Below are 17,928 nucleotides of genomic sequence, written 5' to 3' on the forward strand. Positions count from 1 at the left end.
ATGTGCTAATTTGAAAACGCAGCACTCAGGTGTGCTATAAAAGGCAGCAGGTGAGTTCACCTGTCTACACCTTCAACAAAAATGGAAGGAGCTAGAAGAAGAAGAAGAAGAAGAAGAAGAAGAAGAAGAAGAAGAGTGAGAATGAGAGGAGGAGCTCAAAGAGGAGATGAAGGAGGTAGAGGAAGAGAAGAAGGAGATAGAGGAAGAGGCCTAGGTAGAGGAAGAGGTAGAGAAGGACTTGAAGAGTTGATAGAACCTGAACAAAGAAGACGAGGACCAAATTTGACTCAAGACATCCGTGCAACACTTATTGACCATGTTATCAACCATGGACTGACACTGATGGAAGCTGGACAAAGAGTTCAACCAAATCTCAGTAGAAATACTGCTGCGTTAGTAATTCGGACATTTCATCGAGAAAACAGGTAAGCTAACCACACAGTACATTGAAACTGAAGCTTTCTGTACTTATCATCAATATTGTTTACTGTGACATTTGACAGTAGGCTGCATGTGTATTTTTTTTATATATTTTTTTTTTTTTACATAGGATTGAGGGTCGAGGACACCAAGGTGGAAGGGGCCCTATGTTCACATCGTGCACAAGAGGCCGCCATTGTGAACATGGTTTTGACCAATAATTGTATCAGGCTGCGAGAAATCCAAGCCAATATCATCAATGATAACCATATTTTCAATAACATCCAACGAGTCTCTGTCAACATTGTCTCTGTCGAATCCTCAAAAAAAATCAAATATACATGAAGCAACTGTATCGGGTACCATTTGACAGAAATTCAGAGAGAGTGAAACATCTGCGCAATGAGTATGTGGAGGTATGTATTGTTCATCTTATTATGGTGTGGTATTGTGCACTGCTCATAATGTTCTGGCACAAAAAATACTGTGCAATAGATTGAATAGCATCTTATTGTCTTTTACTGTGTTTCAGAGAGTCTTGCAAATGGATGCTGCAGAAATTCAACATAAATTTATATATGTGGATGAGGCTGGATTTAACCTTGCGAAAACAAGAAGAAGAGGGAGAAATGTAATTGGACACCGGGCAATCACCAATGTGCCAGGGCAGCGAGGGGGTAACATCACCATTTGCGCTGCTATTACACAAAATGGGGTCCTCCACCACCATGCAAATCTGGGACCCTATAATGCTAATACTTGCATTTCTTGACCGATTGCACGAGATTGTCACAGCATTAAACCAAGTGGACCAGATGCAGTACATTGTCGTTTGGGACAATGTCTCATTCCATCGGGCTGCTCTGGTCCAGAATTGGTTCCATGAGCACCCTGAATTTGAAGTCTTATACCTTCCCCCATACTCCCCTTCCTGAATCCAATAGAAGAGTATTTTTCAGCATGGCGGGGGAAGGTATACGACCTGCGGCCCGTTTGCCCCTCATTCAGGCCATGGAGCAGGCCTGTGATCATATCGAAGCAGCTTCTGTGCAGGGGTGGATTTGTCACACGAGGCGATTCTTCCAACGGTGCCTTGCCAATGAAGACATAGCCTGTGATGTGGATGAAATCTTATGGCCTGATCTAGCCAGACGGAGAGATGATGAATAGTTACAGGATTCTTGTTGCTTTTACAGTAGTTTTTCTTCAGAGTCAAAGTGTATGTACTTCATGCAGTAATTTTTATTTGTCTACAGATTTTATTTGTTTCATTGATTTCATTGTTGGTTGATTACTGTAACTGATTATATACTTGAAATATTCAGTCTGCAGCATCAGTGTTGTGCAGTGCTTGGTAAGTTTATAGTAGGCCTATTTGTGTACATTCTCCCTATATCTCAAACTAATCATGAAGAATGTTGTGGGTTTGTCACTATTGTTTCATCTAAATGATCCCTTACATAACAATGTCGGGCCAAAAATCTAGCACATGCTATTTCCTAAAATTAGTTTTTACAATTGTGTTTTTTATTTATCACTGCAGTGTGAAACTGGCTGCAATAGTGTCTGATCATTGAGGACTGTGTTGGTTAAATGAAAACTAATAGCATTTTCACAAATATGTGTATATGTTTTGACTGAAGTGTGTCATTTTGCAAACAATCTAGGAATTATGCAAATTGAGTGTGGTGTTTGGATAATTGTGAGTATATTTTGAAAAAATTAACCCGGTTTTCAAAATTGCATGTAAACAATTGAGAAACTGTAATACAATAACACATTTTACATACTAATTAGATTTCTTATACTCTTTAAATAAGCATAATTTATTTAATCATCATTATACATCATTGGTCTGCACATCCACAGGAATAAGTGTAACAAAAACAAAGTAATGTCTCAAGTCTCCAATCTTTATTAAGCAGTTTACTCTATTTATACTTTGCATACAAAGAAATGAACCGCCTTAACCTGTGTGTTGCATTGTACTTTGTTTTTACTCCTCCATAGTTAAGGAGTTAACTCTGTTTCTCAACGGCTCTGGGTGACCCATACTCGGAATTTGTGCTCTGCATTTAACCCATCCTAAGTGCACACACACCGCAAACACACATCCGGAACAGTGGGCAGCCATTTATGCTGCGGCGCCCAGGGAGCAGTTCGGGGTTCGGCGCCTTGCTCAAGTGCACCTCATTCATGGTCATAGTATTGGTGGAAGAGTCATGGTATTGGTACATTCACTCCCCCCACCAACAATTCCTGCTGAACCTGAGACTCAAATGCGCAACCTTTGGGTTACGAGTGCGACTCCCGAACCATTAGGCTACGACTGTAATAAAAACAGTACTCTAATAAAAAATACTAGTACGTAGTAAGAAATCAATCTGAATTGGTTTAAAATGTTGATGGTTGTTTATTCAAAGCATCAAAAGTGTGGTATACAAATGTTTTTGTTTTGGTGTACCCCTGTATTTATTTGCCTGCTTGCAATATACAGTATTTGTACAAATATATATTCTGAGACAAGAGACACTAAATAAACCGTGATGAGTAAAAGTAACAGGTATGTTACTTATTAAGCTGAAGCACAAGTGAGGTCTTTCTGTTGGCCATCAGCAAGATATCTTCAACTGTTGCATCTCTTTATATTTCCTCACGCTTTCAATATTTTCAGTTCTTCCTGATCTATGTTAAATCTAACTGCATAACGTTCATTGTTCACACTATAATGAAAAGCATGATTTCTTTCCAACTCTGAAATTGAAATAAGGCTAAAGGAAAACCAATAGGAACACACAAGCTAAACGTGGATAAACACATACAAAGCAATAAACCATTTGAAAGCTTTGTGACTCCAAAAAAAAAAGAGTAACACAAATTGAACTCATTATTAATCACATGTATTTATAAAAGCTCCTTGATAGATTAATCGTCGGGGTTGATATATGTCTATATGTTGGGCCGGGCATCCATACTTGACTCCATTTCATCTATTCATGAACTTTTAGAGGGTGGTTTGATGTCTTTTCCAACACTCCCTCACCTGAGGAAACATTCATGACATGAAAACATTGTACCAGATATACCAGTATGATAATTCAGAACACTGTACATTTTGAATGTCTCGTGTACATCTTGAATGTCGGAGGGGATGGGGGTGCTTAATATCAATAGTTAGGTTAATAGTTTAAAAACCACTTGGTTTTTGAGCACCATTTCAGATGTTTCCTGTGGTCTTTAAACACGTCCTAACTAATTTGAAGACTTATTTGGAATATAGAGTCTTAAATTGTGTTTAAATATAAATATAAAATCATTCCAAAGTTTAGGAATTGCAAAAGAATTAGACAGCAACCGTTTTTCAGCAACAAATCAAATCACAAAGAGTATCAAAAATGGCTGTCATTTGCACATTGCTTGTCCACACATGACAGCATACCGTATTTCAGATATATATGCATCATGTTCTCTACAAGTTTATTTTTTCCTTTTGATTTGTGCTTTTCAAGACTAATGTGTGTGTGTGTGTGTGTGTGTGTGTGTGTGTGTATGTGTGTGTATGTGTGTACTTACCTTCAGAATCACAAAGACTAAACAAATTATGCACAGTAACACAATGACAGCACTCAAGATCTTCGCATGAGAAACATCTTCTGGGCACACTTCATCTTGTTTTTTCCATGACAGAATAGAAAATCAAGGCCAGAGAATTAGATCTATCCTCTGTGCTGTTCTTCATTCAATATTATTCAGAAAATTATTGTATTTCTCAATCTTAGCATCTAAATAAAGGTTTCCTTTTAATATAGTTTACTTAGTAAATACATGTGTTACATTCATATAGACGACAATAATCCAATTGTTTCATAATAAAATTATTTACATGAAGTGTAAGACACACTTACCTATCCATAACCATGTGACCGCGTGACCGACTGTAATTTTTTCTTCCAAATTAAATTCACACCAGTAAAGCCCAATGTCTGCGCTATGTAACTTTGAGAAGGTGACATTAAGGTTGGGAAATGTTCCAGCTACATGGACTTTGGCTTTGTACATATCTGATTTAGGGGTAAAATTGTTGTCTTTGTAATAGTAGAAGACGTCCTGCCTATTTTTACTTGCTCCTTCTCGTTTGTACATGTACACTCCATCTTGAGGGGTTTTATCAGTAGCGCACTGGATGATGATCTCATTCCCAACAGCTCCAATTAAAGGTGTAACTGTGTTTAAGAAAAACAACTAATGAGACTTTTTTCCTTAAACACTTAAATACACTGATTAATTTACAGGCTATCTTGCATCTGAAATGATTTTTGTAGCAATAAGTACAGACATAATTAAGAAAACACACAAAGAAAGCATTCTTTACAGCATTTCATTTACATACACTTGGTCTTTTTTAATGAATGCAGACTACAACATTTTCTACTACAGGGTCTAGCATAGAAATGTAATCCATGAAAGTAACATTTTTAATGTTTAAATTGAAAGCAAAATGTATATATACATATTCATACCTTGCACCATTGTGTCTGCCCATGAGGTGGTTCTTAAACAGATACTGATCAATAGAAAACTGTATCTCACAACACACGCCATCTTCACAGCTCTGCGTGACTATGACTATAGTGGAAGGTGGAAGTGGTGGTCACATGGAGTGTTTATCTAAAGGAAGCTGAAAATCAAAGATTTACATTGAAAATATAGTTTGTCAACCTAAGCCTACATTCATAGATTAATACATTTAATCCCAAATTTTTCCCAGACATGCAAATATCCAAATGATGTGTCATTAGTAACCGTTTGAAATAATAAATAATTATTTTTTTATTTTGTTTTGGAAAAGTGTGTTTAATGTTCGGTCACAATAGTGACCGGTGGGATTTGGTGAGTACTGAAATCACATATTTCTGCAGTCACAAAAATTGTTATACAGCTCAGCTCAGCTATTTTAAACTGTTTGATCACATTCTAGGGTTACTATTATGCATAAAAAACCTTATGCAACATTGATAGAAACACTGAGATAAAAAAAAAAAAACATTCAACCATCACCGCATTTTACTTTGTTACTTGTTTCTACAATATAACATAACATTTTTATTTCAATGCTATGAGTATTACAACATCCTTATTGTAAACTTTTTCTAATATTTGAATTTTTAATTTAGAGCAATATTGTGTCATTGCAACATTTTATTGTCATTTTCACTAGCAACTGCCATTGGATTATATTGTAAAATAAACATTACAACGGTGCCTGCATTACAACCCAACCCCGTGCTCCATAGACGTAGTAATGAATGACAAGAACACATACTGTAGTGTATTTGCTGTATTTTTTGTCATTCTGGTCACAAGTTTTAGCCAACAAAACATATCTACCATTTTTGGTTGAGTCAGTATGTGGTATTGCTGACCTCAGTTTGAAGACAAGGGCTCAGTTTCCCTTAGTTCCCCTTTCCAAAGATCTTTGGAAGAGATTATTGAACATTTAACCATTTGAGCAAAAGTATTACTCTTAAATTATGTTTTCAGTTTTTAGTGTTTATTTAAAACGAGACCAATCCGATATTACTGTAAGACATTAATCCTACAAAAATATATTTATTTTATTATTTAGCTTTTAGGGAATCACTCTTAAGAGTTGATCTTCATATGATTAATTGTCATTAATCAGAATGTACAACTTATGCCTTGTTAACGACTTGTCCAGCAAGCATTAATAACGGCAAGTTGTCTTTTAACACGTTGTTTATTTCATTCGTGGCCAACGATTAAAATAAATCAAATAGTTAAATTGAGTTAGCTTAGTTAGCTCCTGAGCGTAGGTAAAACGCGATGTTTTTGGCAAATAGTTACGACATGTTAAATCACATAACACAGACAAAGATTTCTTAATAAAGTCAAAGTTTTATTCACTATTCTAACACAACATTAACAGACAATTTAACATACACACAAATGGGAGCGAGTTGTTTATATCTGAAGAGAGAGAGACTTAGGTTTTAATGCTAGCTTTTCGACCTGAGGAAACTTATAGACAGAACCATGCTATATTTAAACAGCAACAGAGAGGAATCCCGGTTTCAGTCAGTAAAGAGATTTTGCCTTACTTTGTCTTTTGCGTTGTTTCGATCGAACTCGGATGAGACGGATCGCGTGCGGATTGGTCGTGTGACGCGGTTGCTCTTCAGTGGTTGGTCGTGCTTTCAGGAAGGCGATTCAGGTCTTAGAAGTTTAATGTTAAAGTTCTTTGGTCGTTTAACTGAGTCTTGGTGTTAGTTGCTTTGCTTCGCCGTGATGTTCGAGGCCTGAAGCGCTTGCAGCGTGAGCAGAACGAGAGACTCGCAGGCGTGCGTGGCCTCCTGTTGTTTTCAACTCCAACTCAACTTTCATGGTTGAGTATCCGTTTTTAACGGGCCGATTTGGGGTCCGCCTTTTTGGGCGCGTGATCCAATCGCAAGCGTTTCTGTGGGCGGAGCCCCGCCCTGCGTAGCTGCGTGTTTTGCATACATTATCTGGTTCAGTCATTGGTCACATGAAACAAATTATTGCAAGCAAGTTTCTATCCGTTATTGTAACCATGGGTTGATAAAACGGATCATTTTCATTCAACCATAATATTCTTCATAAGGTTAGCTTTCTAAAGAAACCAAACACTTATATTTTGATATGCACCAAAAATACACGTGACCACAGAGGATATTACTGGGTTAAATACATTGATAAACAGATCCTCAAATTCTAAACGACACAAATAGCAGGTGAGCTAAACATCTAGTAATCAGGTAACTTATACATTCTGGATTTACCATGGATTAAAAATAATGCAACAGCTTATAAATGTCACAAACACACACTCCTTAATACATGTATAGATATAGTATTTCTTTTCTCGAGTATATTTTGCTTCACAGGAACTTATTATAACTCGTTCCCTTTTCAAAACACACAATATCCTTAAGCCAAGCTGTGGCTCCCTTTGTCCGTTTCTGTTGGTTCAGAGAACGCAACAGGAAAAACGCATTCCTTTCTTGGGCGAACGCGAGGTCATAATGTCACTTCTTGGGGAGCTCTGGAGCTCGTCTTAGCTCCGAGTTGGCTGTAAAACTTTCTTCGTCCAGACGTTTTCATGATTTACTGCAAACTTAATGGCTAGAATATGCGGCCAGTAAAGTTTAGGCTCCGGGAAGGGGAGTTCTGTTTTCTTTCAAAATGACAAAACGTGAATTTCCTGAGCTGGACCCTGGTTTTTATGATCCCAGGAAGAAAAGGGGAGTTTGGAGCGATAGGTTCCGCTGGAATGCGAGCTTTGATCCCATCCTTGCATCAGGAATGTGTTGAACCTAGATGTGTGTGTATCCTGATCAGGCATTACATTACTTTAATCTCAAATATGTTATTTAGGAGATTAGATCTTAGTTCTTTAATGCTTAGCTAACTAGCAAGATACTGTAGTGATGTAACTTAATTCACATTTATTATTTTTATTACTTCTATTGAGAAACAGATTAATAAAAACTGAGAGGTAGCACTAAATGTTCAGAAAATACTTCAAGAAATTGTGTAGCATTCTTACCTTTTCGTCTTTTTTTCTCCGTTGAGAGAGCTGTGTGGAAGGGGTGTTCAACTATGTTTTCCCACCCATAAGCAGCTAGGCTAATTCTAACCCCAGGTCTCTGGAGGAAAGTAATAGGAATTTCCAGATCAGTGGGTGAGGCCAAAACAGAGGCGCGTTTTCAACCATGTTACCTGATTGGCTCATGTCACAGTGATGGGTATGTTTAGGGGTGGGGTCAGGAAAGGGACATCATTTTCATTGCATAATCGAAACACCCACCAGTTTGTAAACACCCACAAAGTTAGAAACGGGGTAATTTTGTGACCTCCTTCATAACAAAATCATAAATTAGTTCTTGACAATGAAAAGTACTATAGCCTATTCAATTCATCTTAGACTTAAAAGAATAGTTCACTTCAAAAATGAAACTTCTGTCATCATTTAGTCACCCTCGTGTCATTCCAAACCTGTATAAATTTCTTTATCTTCAACACAAAAGAAGATATTTTGAAGAATTTTGAAGAACCAAACAGTTGTTGGTCCCATCGACTTCCATAGTAGGGAAAGAAATACTATGGAAGTCAATGGGGGCCATCAACTGTATGATTAGCCTACCAGCATTCTTCAAAATATGTTATTTTATGTTCAACATAAGAAAGAAACTCATACAGGTTTGGAATGACATGAAGGTGAGTAAATGATAACAGAATTTTCATTTTTGAGGTGAACTATTCCTTTAATGCTGACAGCAATCAAACCACTTCAGAGACAAATGTCAGAAGACTTATTTCTTTACACAAACAATGGCATATGTTACATCTATGAGGTCTTGAGGATTACATTGTTGTCATTGTGAAAATAGTAGCAAAAGTAATACACAAATGCAGCTTGCCAGAATCAGAATCAGGAAGAGCTCTATTGCCAAGTGTGGGACACAAGGAATTTGTCTTGGTGACAGAAGTTTCCAGTGCACAGACAAGATGATAAGTGACAAAACACAGATAACAAAATAAAGAAGTGAAGACAATAGATAGACAAAAAGACAACAGACAATATTTAGGGAACTAAACTATGCAAGCTTTCATTTTCAGATCAGAACAGGAAAACGGAAAACAATAGTCTCAAAGCTGGCAAAAGCTATGAGCTGAGTGATTGTTTCATCTAACACAGTAAGACCCAGCAGTGAAATGGTTTTTTTGTGTGTGTTTTTTATTCACACAGGAAGTACCTGTGACCAAATCAAAATATATGTATTTAGCCTTTTCTAAAGCTTGTATTAGGGCAGTCGTGGCCTAATGGATAGAGAGTTGGACTTGTAACCTGAAGGTCGTGAGTTCGAGTCTTGGGTCCGGCAGGGATTGTAGGTGGGGGGAGTGGATAATGTCTTTCCACCCTCAATACCACGACTGAGGTGAGACCCTTGAGCAAGGCACCAAATCCCCAACTGCTCCCCAGGTGCTGCACTGCTCTGAGTGTATGTTGACTACTGTGTGTACACTTGTAAGGGTTAAATGCAGAGCACAAATTCCACAGAGCACACACCACCTCCCTTTCCCTTAACAAAATTATGTTTCTGGGAAATCCACAGTCTGGTCTCATGAAGCCATATCAATAATTTTGGATCTAACAGCATCCAGGGGAGCAGTACAGTGAGAAGTGCCTGGTTCCCACAGTAAAGTTCTCATAAAGCCATTTCTAAATCCAGAGAGTGTGGGGGAGTTGTCCTTTCCCAATGGTTAATGATTCACACATGTAATGCACAATTTTAAAACATTTTCTGCATTGTTTGTCACTTTTTTCAACATGTCTTGAGAAGTTATTCTGGTGCAAATTCACAAAACCAGCAAAGTACATTGGAAATTTAAAGTACTTATTGAATGTAAGCTAGCAACACTTGTGGAACAGAGAAATAAAAGAATGAATAGGAAAACCATTATTATTTTAAATCAGTATTATATCCTTTATTTTGTCAAGACGTTTGTGCACATACCTATATCAGGACTGAAAAAATACAAATACAAAGCTCCATTCAAATACAAACAGAGACCAAGTTAAATGCATGTTGAATTTAATCAAGGTGTACTCATCTTTGTAACCCTTCATTTAAGCAAAATTGCCTAATTTACTTATTTAGAAAATTATGATATTTCTCTTTTTATTAAGTATGTTTAAAATATTTAAATGTTGATCATCCCACAAATTGTAGGGTAACAGTGATAATTAAGAAATAGAAATGCAGTATGTCTTTATGTTCAGAAAGGGTGTACTCATTTACGCTGTTCTGTATTATTAACTGTTAGTATTATTAATAGACAATGCATTAATTTAACAAATGAGACCTTATTGTTATTGTATAGTGTTACCAAATAACCATTAAAAAACTAGGTCTAAAAATAAACTAGGTCAGTTGGTTATACTGTAAAACTAGAATGTTATAAATTGTTCCATGGAAGATACCCCACTGCCTCATGTTTTTAACAAGATAGCAAGAAGACAAACTGTCATTTTTTAATTTCTTTTATAACAGTAAGATTAAAAACAAAACAAGAAATACAAAAGTGCTTAAAGATTCACGGTCTCTCCACAGGCTACATTTCACAAACAGGCATATCTTTCAATTTTATTCCAAATCAAGAGAGAAAACACAGACATCCTTAATCCTGACCCCTCCTACTTCAAAACCATGACATCCCTTTATTAACAGAAACTACTCCTCTTATTGGTACACAGTAGGGATGGGTATTGTGACCAATTCTGCGATTCAATTCGATTCTTATTTTTATGGTTTCGATTCGATTCGATTCGATTCGATTCGGTTCGATATCGATTAGCTATCAATATTTCATTTAAAATGTTAGTTTTGCAGACATGGGATCCATATTTTGATATAAATGCTGGTAACTGAAACTCTCCTACTTAAGTTTATTACTGAAATACACATCTACATTAATAATAGGGTGCACACAGTTGTTTTTTTTAGTGGAGCAATTCGAAAGATGGTGACACCTTCAGGACGAGAGGTGAATATTCATATCCTCTTACATGAAGCACGCGCATTAAGAATCGATTCGGGGATTTCCCGAATCGATATCGTTGCGTTAAACTGAAGATCGATTAAAATCGGAGAATCGATATTTTTTACCCAGCCCTAGTACACAGTACAAATCTCCACATTACAAATCATGCGTCATTCACTTCACGTTTACATGAACAGAATCTGAAAATTAAAGTTGAATTATCATTGAGGTGAAGCATAAGTGACCAGTGATAGCATTACAGCAGTACAGACACAATTACATAAAATTGTACGTGACTTATTATTATTATTATTGGTTGTTTGGTTTTTTTTTGCATTAACATTATGAATGTTTGATGTATAAAGCTGAGAAGTTAAATGTAATTCAAATATATTTGTATAAGTAAAATATGTGAGTAAAACCAAAAGTGACAGTAGTGAGGAGAAACTTCCTAGATGGATACAAAACAGTTTTTACAAAACTAGATTTAGATTTGGATATTATTCCTGTTGCTGAAAAGTATAGCTGTCATTTTGTTAAATTTGTTAAAGTAACCTTGAATAATGATTTATGATTTCTGACCAGGTTTAAGAAAGCAGAACAAAAATGAAACAGTAATAACATTGCTTGTTTTTGTTTATATAAGCTGGTTACTGTTATAAAGTCATTGACATATTTAACCAATTTTATTTGAACCTTGATAGCCATAAAAAAAAAAAACACTTTACAAAAATATTTCCTATAATTTTCAGCAAATCTCCAAGAATCTCTTTAATAAAACTCTGTGTTTTCATTGATGTAGTAATAAATCTGACCATTATTAGTGTACATGATCTCTAAACCCACATTGTAAATGTAAAGAGAACTGATTAAGTCTGCCATTACTGCAACAGCTGCCATTTCCCTTATGGCTTCACTTTTGTTTCAGTCAAATGGCTGCTGCACTGACCTCAGTATGAAAATCATATGGTTATGGTTTCAATTTCATCTACTGAAGCTTCTCGAGACTAAAAAAAAAAGACAAACAGAAAGTGAAAATTTCAGTCATATAAATGAACTTATAGGCAACAACAAATAAACAAACTGTTAACTACTAAGTAATATTAAACCGTGCACAGTATTGTTTTGATCTAAGCCTAAACACAAATGTGAATTGTGGGCCTACCTGCTCTCACCATTTTCCAGATCATCATCGTAAGCCCTACCTGTTTCATAAAAACAACATTTCATATATTAATCATTGATAAGAACTTTTTAAATGTATTAGCTCAGTCTAGCTGTATTTGTTTCCAGTCACAGGGGTTGCACAAGCTACAGCACTTCAAGTGCCAAACTATGCAGATAATCCACTCAAGCATTCCCTCAAAAGAGCAGCCGAAAAAGAGTAAGAGTGAGAGTGATAGTAAGAGAGCGAGAGAGACAGCTGTATCTGTTTCCCATGTGTATCAGAATGGTCCAGAGTTTCTGTACTTTCCCACAAAGTATGCTTTCAGATAAATCTAAACAGACTGTAACTCAGATTAAACATCTGTCTGGAAAAGTGAAACAAATCATCCCCAAAGAGAAACAATTCCAATGTGCAACTAACAGGCCCAGTTGAAGCCGAAACAAAAAAGTCGTACAGAAAATTTGTTTAAACAAACACCACTTTTAAGAATAAAAAAATCACACAATTTTAACATACTCATAATAGGATGGGCAGAAGGTCGTCTACCATCTGTGAATAAATTCAGTGCAAAGTTATGATATCACTACTGACTGTGTTTTTAAATAGCCTTAAAGGGGATGTCTAATATTATTTCATGCATTCTCATTTATTCACACTATTGAATTCTCATACTAAACATGACCAAAGTCTCAAAAAATGAGTTAGTTCTATTACAGAGTATTTCTGCGCCAAAGACACTCCTTCAGGGTTCCTATCAATTTCAGAATTTTTGTTTCCGAGTATGTATGACATCATATAGGGCAAAATTCCTTGTATGGGCATTTCTCCCGGAAGAGTACATATACACACATCAACGAGAGCGAGAGCAAGAGCAAGTCCATCAACATGCTTCATTCGTTAATTCATTAGCCATAGTTAATTTAAGTCCATAACCTGTTTGTCACTGTTTTAGTTATGTCCACGTCACAGCTTGCAGACAATTGCTTCACAAAAGCTGCACTTGCTCGTGACTCTTTAGCGCCGCCAAAATTTTCAGAGAGAAGCGGTAAAACTTTATCAGTCTTTTATAAATCTGATAAAACTAAAGACTCTTGGGAGATATGAAGGACTCAATACTACTCTATAGGTACTCAAGATTAACATGAGATAGGCAGAAACTGTGTGCATTAGTAAAGAACTGTAGAGAAGTGAAAACATCACTTCACAAAACGTAGCTGACTGCAGTTTAACCCAAATAAACTCATGACAGGCATGTTATGTCTAAATACATTTAGCAAATCATAAGGAAGTAAGTCTATGCTAAGTAAAGAATACCCTGATACAAGCTCTGCTGAGGCTTGTTCTTTCTAAATTTAAGCATGACTACACTTCCCCTTTGGCAACCAAATAAGCAAGCAAATAAAAAGCTTGTGTTTTACAGAAATCCCTCCTGCATACTTATTCACTGAAATGTGTATGTAATATAAAATAAGAGTAAATAAATGTAGTCCATTTGTTACCCTAATGAATGTTAAAGGTATACTCACCCTGAAATGTTCTTTTTTTGAAACACAACAGAGCAAACAGCAGACCAGCAATAAGCGATCCAATGACCATCACACCAGCGACAATGTTTGTTGTATTAGATCCAGAAGAATCCTTGTAATCCTCGTTAAGATCACCTGGAAAAACAAAATACATATAATTCACACCAGCACAGATTCTCCCTGACAGTAAAAATATATAATGCACTACAAGATTATCTTCAGTACAACTGGCAGTTTTAGAACTTAGTAACCTGAATATCTCTAGTAGAATATTGTGTTGCAGTGTCAGTCCTTTATTGCACTACTTTAAATTGGATTGCTAAGAAAAATATAGACTCCAATGACTCCAGTGAAATATAATATAATACAATTCAAATCTCAATGTGCGTTTTCTCAAAACTTTCATTTTGAGAATGCATATCTTCACACCCTGAAATATAATTATGTAAACACTCCTTAAATGGTGCTACTGCCAACTCTGAGTTGACATGCGTCTAGACAAAATAGAAGATCTTTTCAGAAGATCATCTTTGTTGCACAAACTGCTTGCTATGTAAAATAAGCACTAACAGAGATAATAAGAAAATTAAGCCTAATTACTTCTAGCATATGCAAAGTCCAGTGTGTTTTCTCCATCTTGTACATATTTGCTATTAAAGACGATGCATCTAAATGGTGCCAGGTCCAAGTTGATAGACTTGAAAGGCAGTTTGCTTGACAAAGCCACAGATTTTACACTGCCGATGTCCTTGGGGACTTTTGTCAGCTCTGAATTTATGGTCCAGTTGGTTCCAGAACGGTCAAACCAATGGATGAAGCCTTCAGGGTATCCATCAGAAGCATTGCAGTAAAGGCTGGCAGGTCCTCCTGCTGTTACATATTCAGGCCATGTGCTTGTGACGGGATCCTTGTACTTCGCTTTTTTGAGAAAGAACAAAACAATGATGAGTACCAAGATTATATGTTAGTTTTATGTTAATTATATGTTAGTTTTATAGTTTTATGACTAAAGAAACTGAATCTCACCTGTGACACTGATGCTAAATTGTATATCTTGAAAGCCACGGTCTGTTACAACACGGTACACATATTTGCCCTCATCAGAAAACATTGTGTTTGAGATTTGCAGAGATGGATCCACGTCTAAGTTTTCAAGACTAAAGCGTGGATCTCCTGATGTTTTTGAATTTAAAAAAGTAAAAGATGGCCCTTCCTGTTCAGCTTTTGTTAAGGAAACTGCAACTATGTTAATATCTTTGATGTTTTTGATAAAGCATCTGATAACTGTGGTCTGACCAAGAATTCCAACTGTAGGTAGGCATTCCAATTTCCACAAATCTGTTGAACGCAAAATTACAAACAAAATTTGGATTGTGGTACTTCAGAGGAAGTAGAACACATTTCATACAGTTTACATATTTGTAATTAATGGTCATGGTTTTATACAGGTAAAGTTCTGTTGACAGAATCTGTGGCATGCTGTTGATTAACCACAGAAAATAATTAACAGTATAATGCACTTAACTTGTATTAAACCTAGAACTTAAACTGCTGTAAGCACAACAGTCATAATCTCTAGTAACATGGGTACAAACATTATTGTGAAAATTATATTGTTAAACCCAAAAGTTCCGTTTAACACTCAACGACAGCAAACACAATTAATCTGTGTATTAAAGCATGTACCTGAACTGGGCCTCACAGCAGCGATGAAGAGAGAAACTACAAGCATAACCTTCACTGAAGACATGATTACTCTGAAATGAAAAGTAAGAAATAGACTTAACAATAACTATTTGTCTGTGTGTGTGTGTGTGTGTGTGTGTGTGTGTGTATCAAATAAATAACTAATACATTCATCCTTCCTAAAAACACTGTAGTCCTACCCTTTATTCAAAAGACTTATTGCGTATGGTGCAAAGGTTTGTTTATATATTTCTTTAATTGCCTTCAGTGTCCTATAACGGCGTCCAGATGGTGACAATTCAAAAGTGTGGTTCAGAGGGTGCGTTGTATCTCCACTTATAGCCAAATCTTTCCTCCTAACTGCCATATCATACAGCTGATCAATCGACTTTTGCTTAACTTCTATTATTTTGCTTACCATCCTTATAATCCTATTTAATTTTACTTTCAATTAAACTAATATAAACTCTTTGTAAAACACCTTGGCTAATGGAAATGTTTCTCAATTTCCGTAGCAAATATAGCCTCTGATTTGCTTTCTTGCAGATAAAATCCACATTACCAGAAAAAATGTATTTGCAATCAATCATAGTTCCCACATACTTAAAAACTTTCACAACCTTCCATAAAATTACAGCTGGTAGATGACCTTCCATATTCTAAATCCAGAATATGGTTCTTAATCAGAAAATGATGTGCATAAGTAACTGATTAAAGATGAAAAGATATATTCTTACTTCTGATAGTGATTTCAGAACAACAAAAAAGAGGATGTGCAAATGTTTCTTTGTGAATTTACATCAATAGCCACATTAAATGAAACATTGCATTTACAGAATTAGTCATTCTCCATAAACTACGGTAGTCTGTTCTAAGTTTTAGGCATATTCTTTGTATTAACACATCCAACACATTGTATCTTTGTAACTTATATAACATTGCAAAACCAAAAGTTGTATATAAAGCTGCCTTGATAATCCTATTGTTTCTTAGCACTTTTTGTTTCCTTGTAGCTATAATTCTACTGTTTCACAAAGTATTGAAGTTATATCACTAAATGAAAAGTTATTGACTTACGTATGAAAGAATAAACAATAGTTCACCGAGCCAAAGTTGCCAACTTGTTGTATTTTAGTGTTAAAGTTGACTGTTCTCATGAACGTTTATTTTAACGCATGCGTACTAACAGGTTTTAGGATATAGGCTACGTGTATAGTTCGCATTAATAGAAACAATACCAAATATGATTAAGAGCCATCGCTCACGACAAATAAGCATACGAGAGAGACAGACACGCTTCCTAATGTGCCCAAATCTGCCGCTATCCTTTAGTTATTCTAAGCGGTATTTGACCTTATTGTTTATATCAGGTTTTAAGCTAAACCATTGCTTATAAATAGTTCATGCTAACTAATATCCAAACATAACTCAGTCGGATTTAGACCAAAACAGTAGAGAAAACTTACAGTGTAAATGCTCTTCAAATGGACAAAGAGAGTGAAATACAACCGAACGAAGCACGAAGGACAGGTTTTGTATAAAGCTGAGCTGCTTTCACTTTCAATATGACTGTTTTAACCACACCTACATAAATTATAGTTTTACATGTGCCCCTTCATTATTACTTTTCAATTCGTTTTTAATAAAATGCTGGCGCCATTTTAACAAAAACACAAAATATATTTAAAGCCTATATGCAATAAAACCAAATAACAAGTAATTTTGATGGCAATACGTGCGGCTGTCAACGTTTATTCATATGTTTGAAGTAAAAAAAATTAAAAAAAATAAGGAGACTTGCGCTATCATTATTGTTTGTTTTAATGAACTCTAATAACCCAGCAATGGCTACTGACTTCTTTTCCCTTTTTATTACTTGGTGTGTACTTTTTAAACTTTTTTTCTTTTAAACTTTGTATCGTTTTTTTAGATACATAGCGCTTTGAGAATTAACTAAAGGCGCTATATAAAAATAAATGTATTATTATTAAAATATGATACAAATATATAATAATAATAATAAACTGAAATATATATATATATATATATATATATATATATATATATATATAAAGTAACTGTTAACTGCTTGTTCATATTTGTGCTTATGTTGTATTTTCTCATCTTTGTCACTCTATGTAGGATGACCCAGAGCTGTACTTTTCCACTAAATATGTTTTGAGTTACAATCCTAATGATTGTAACAATCAAAAAGATTGCAACTCTTAGAAAACAGAGTGGGAAGCTGGATAGAAATTAAAAACACCATCCCACGCAGCATCTTTGTACATAGGACTATCCCACACAGCATCACTGTGTGTGTGTGTGTGTGTGTGTAAAAGTGCATTGTACCCAAAATATCCTTAGCACACAGATCACGTTTTTCCAGTTTTAAAAATGACTGATGATTGTAACCTGTGAAACATAGTAAATCTATTGTATATTATTTAATAAACTCTTTTGACAGCCTGTAATAAAGCCTTAACTTTTTTTGTTTGTTTGTTTTAAACTAACCTTTATTACATTTGGAAAGGAAATGAAGGA

The 17,928-nt window shown here is 35.5% G+C and overlaps 2 protein-coding genes across 4 annotated transcripts; both read right to left on the minus strand.

Moving 5' to 3' along the window:
* Window positions 1-2,313: 2,313 nt before the first annotated feature.
* On the minus strand, window positions 2,314-8,107 carry LOC306844507 (uncharacterized protein). Of its 2 annotated transcripts, none has more exons than XM_079376694.1 (5): window positions 8,006-8,107; window positions 4,941-5,098; window positions 4,326-4,643; window positions 3,994-4,088; window positions 2,314-3,463 (listed from the first exon to the last, which is right to left on the minus strand). In XM_079376694.1, exons 2-5 carry the CDS (start codon window positions 5,020-5,022, stop codon window positions 3,425-3,427), a joined length of 534 nt encoding a protein of 177 aa, XP_079232820.1. In that variant the 5' UTR covers window positions 5,023-5,098; window positions 8,006-8,107; the 3' UTR covers window positions 2,314-3,424. The 2 variants fall into 2 exon arrangements, with proteins under 2 accessions (XP_079232820.1, XP_079232819.1); XM_079376693.1 differs by lacking the exon at window positions 8,006-8,107 and adding an exon at window positions 6,540-6,813.
* Window positions 8,108-10,488: 2,381 nt separating this feature from the next.
* On the minus strand, window positions 10,489-17,154 carry LOC306845170 (uncharacterized protein). 2 transcript variants are annotated; one of them, XM_079377814.1, is made up of 8 exons: window positions 16,851-16,964; window positions 15,385-15,455; window positions 14,725-15,036; window positions 14,299-14,616; window positions 13,699-13,833; window positions 12,689-12,721; window positions 12,170-12,209; window positions 10,489-12,011 (listed from the first exon to the last, which is right to left on the minus strand). In XM_079377814.1, the coding sequence occupies exons 2-8, from the start codon at window positions 15,446-15,448 to the stop codon at window positions 11,993-11,995; spliced, it is 921 nt and encodes a 306-aa protein (XP_079233940.1). In that variant the 5' UTR covers window positions 15,449-15,455; window positions 16,851-16,964; the 3' UTR covers window positions 10,489-11,992. The 2 variants fall into 2 exon arrangements, with proteins under 2 accessions (XP_079233940.1, XP_079233941.1); XM_079377815.1 differs by lacking the exon at window positions 12,689-12,721 and having other exon boundaries at window positions 16,851-17,154.
* Between the last annotated feature and the right edge of the window lie 774 nt (window positions 17,155-17,928).

Source organism: Barbus barbus (assembly GCF_936440315.1).
Source record: "Barbus barbus genome assembly, chromosome: 25".
NCBI lineage: Eukaryota > Metazoa > Chordata > Actinopteri > Cypriniformes > Cyprinidae > Barbus > Barbus barbus.

What these genes read in the sequence shown, in the direction of transcription:
- LOC306844507 (XM_079376694.1), bottom strand. Translation starts at nt 5,022, where the DNA reads ATGGCGTGTGTTGTGAGATACAGTTTTCTATTGATCAGTATCTGTTTA. An exon ending in GGTCACATGGTTATGGATAG is followed by an intron (nt 4,089 to 4,325) that starts GTAAGTGTGTCT and finishes GGAAAAAACAAG; the next exon opens with ATGAAGTGTGCCCAGAAGAT. An exon ending in TAGTCTTTGTGATTCTGAAG is followed by an intron (nt 3,464 to 3,993) that starts GTAAGTACACAC and finishes ATGTTTCCTCAG; the next exon opens with GTGAGGGAGTGTTGGAAAAG.
- LOC306845170 (XM_079377814.1), bottom strand. Translation starts at nt 15,448, where the DNA reads ATGTCTTCAGTGAAGGTTATGCTTGTAGTTTCTCTCTTCATCGCTGCT. An exon ending in TGCTGTGAGGCCCAGTTCAG is followed by an intron (nt 15,037 to 15,384) that starts GTACATGCTTTA and finishes TGCGTTCAACAG; the next exon opens with ATTTGTGGAAATTGGAATGC. An exon ending in GGACTTTGCATATGCTAGAA is followed by an intron (nt 13,834 to 14,298) that starts GTAATTAGGCTT and finishes TTGTTTTTCCAG; the next exon opens with GTGATCTTAACGAGGATTAC.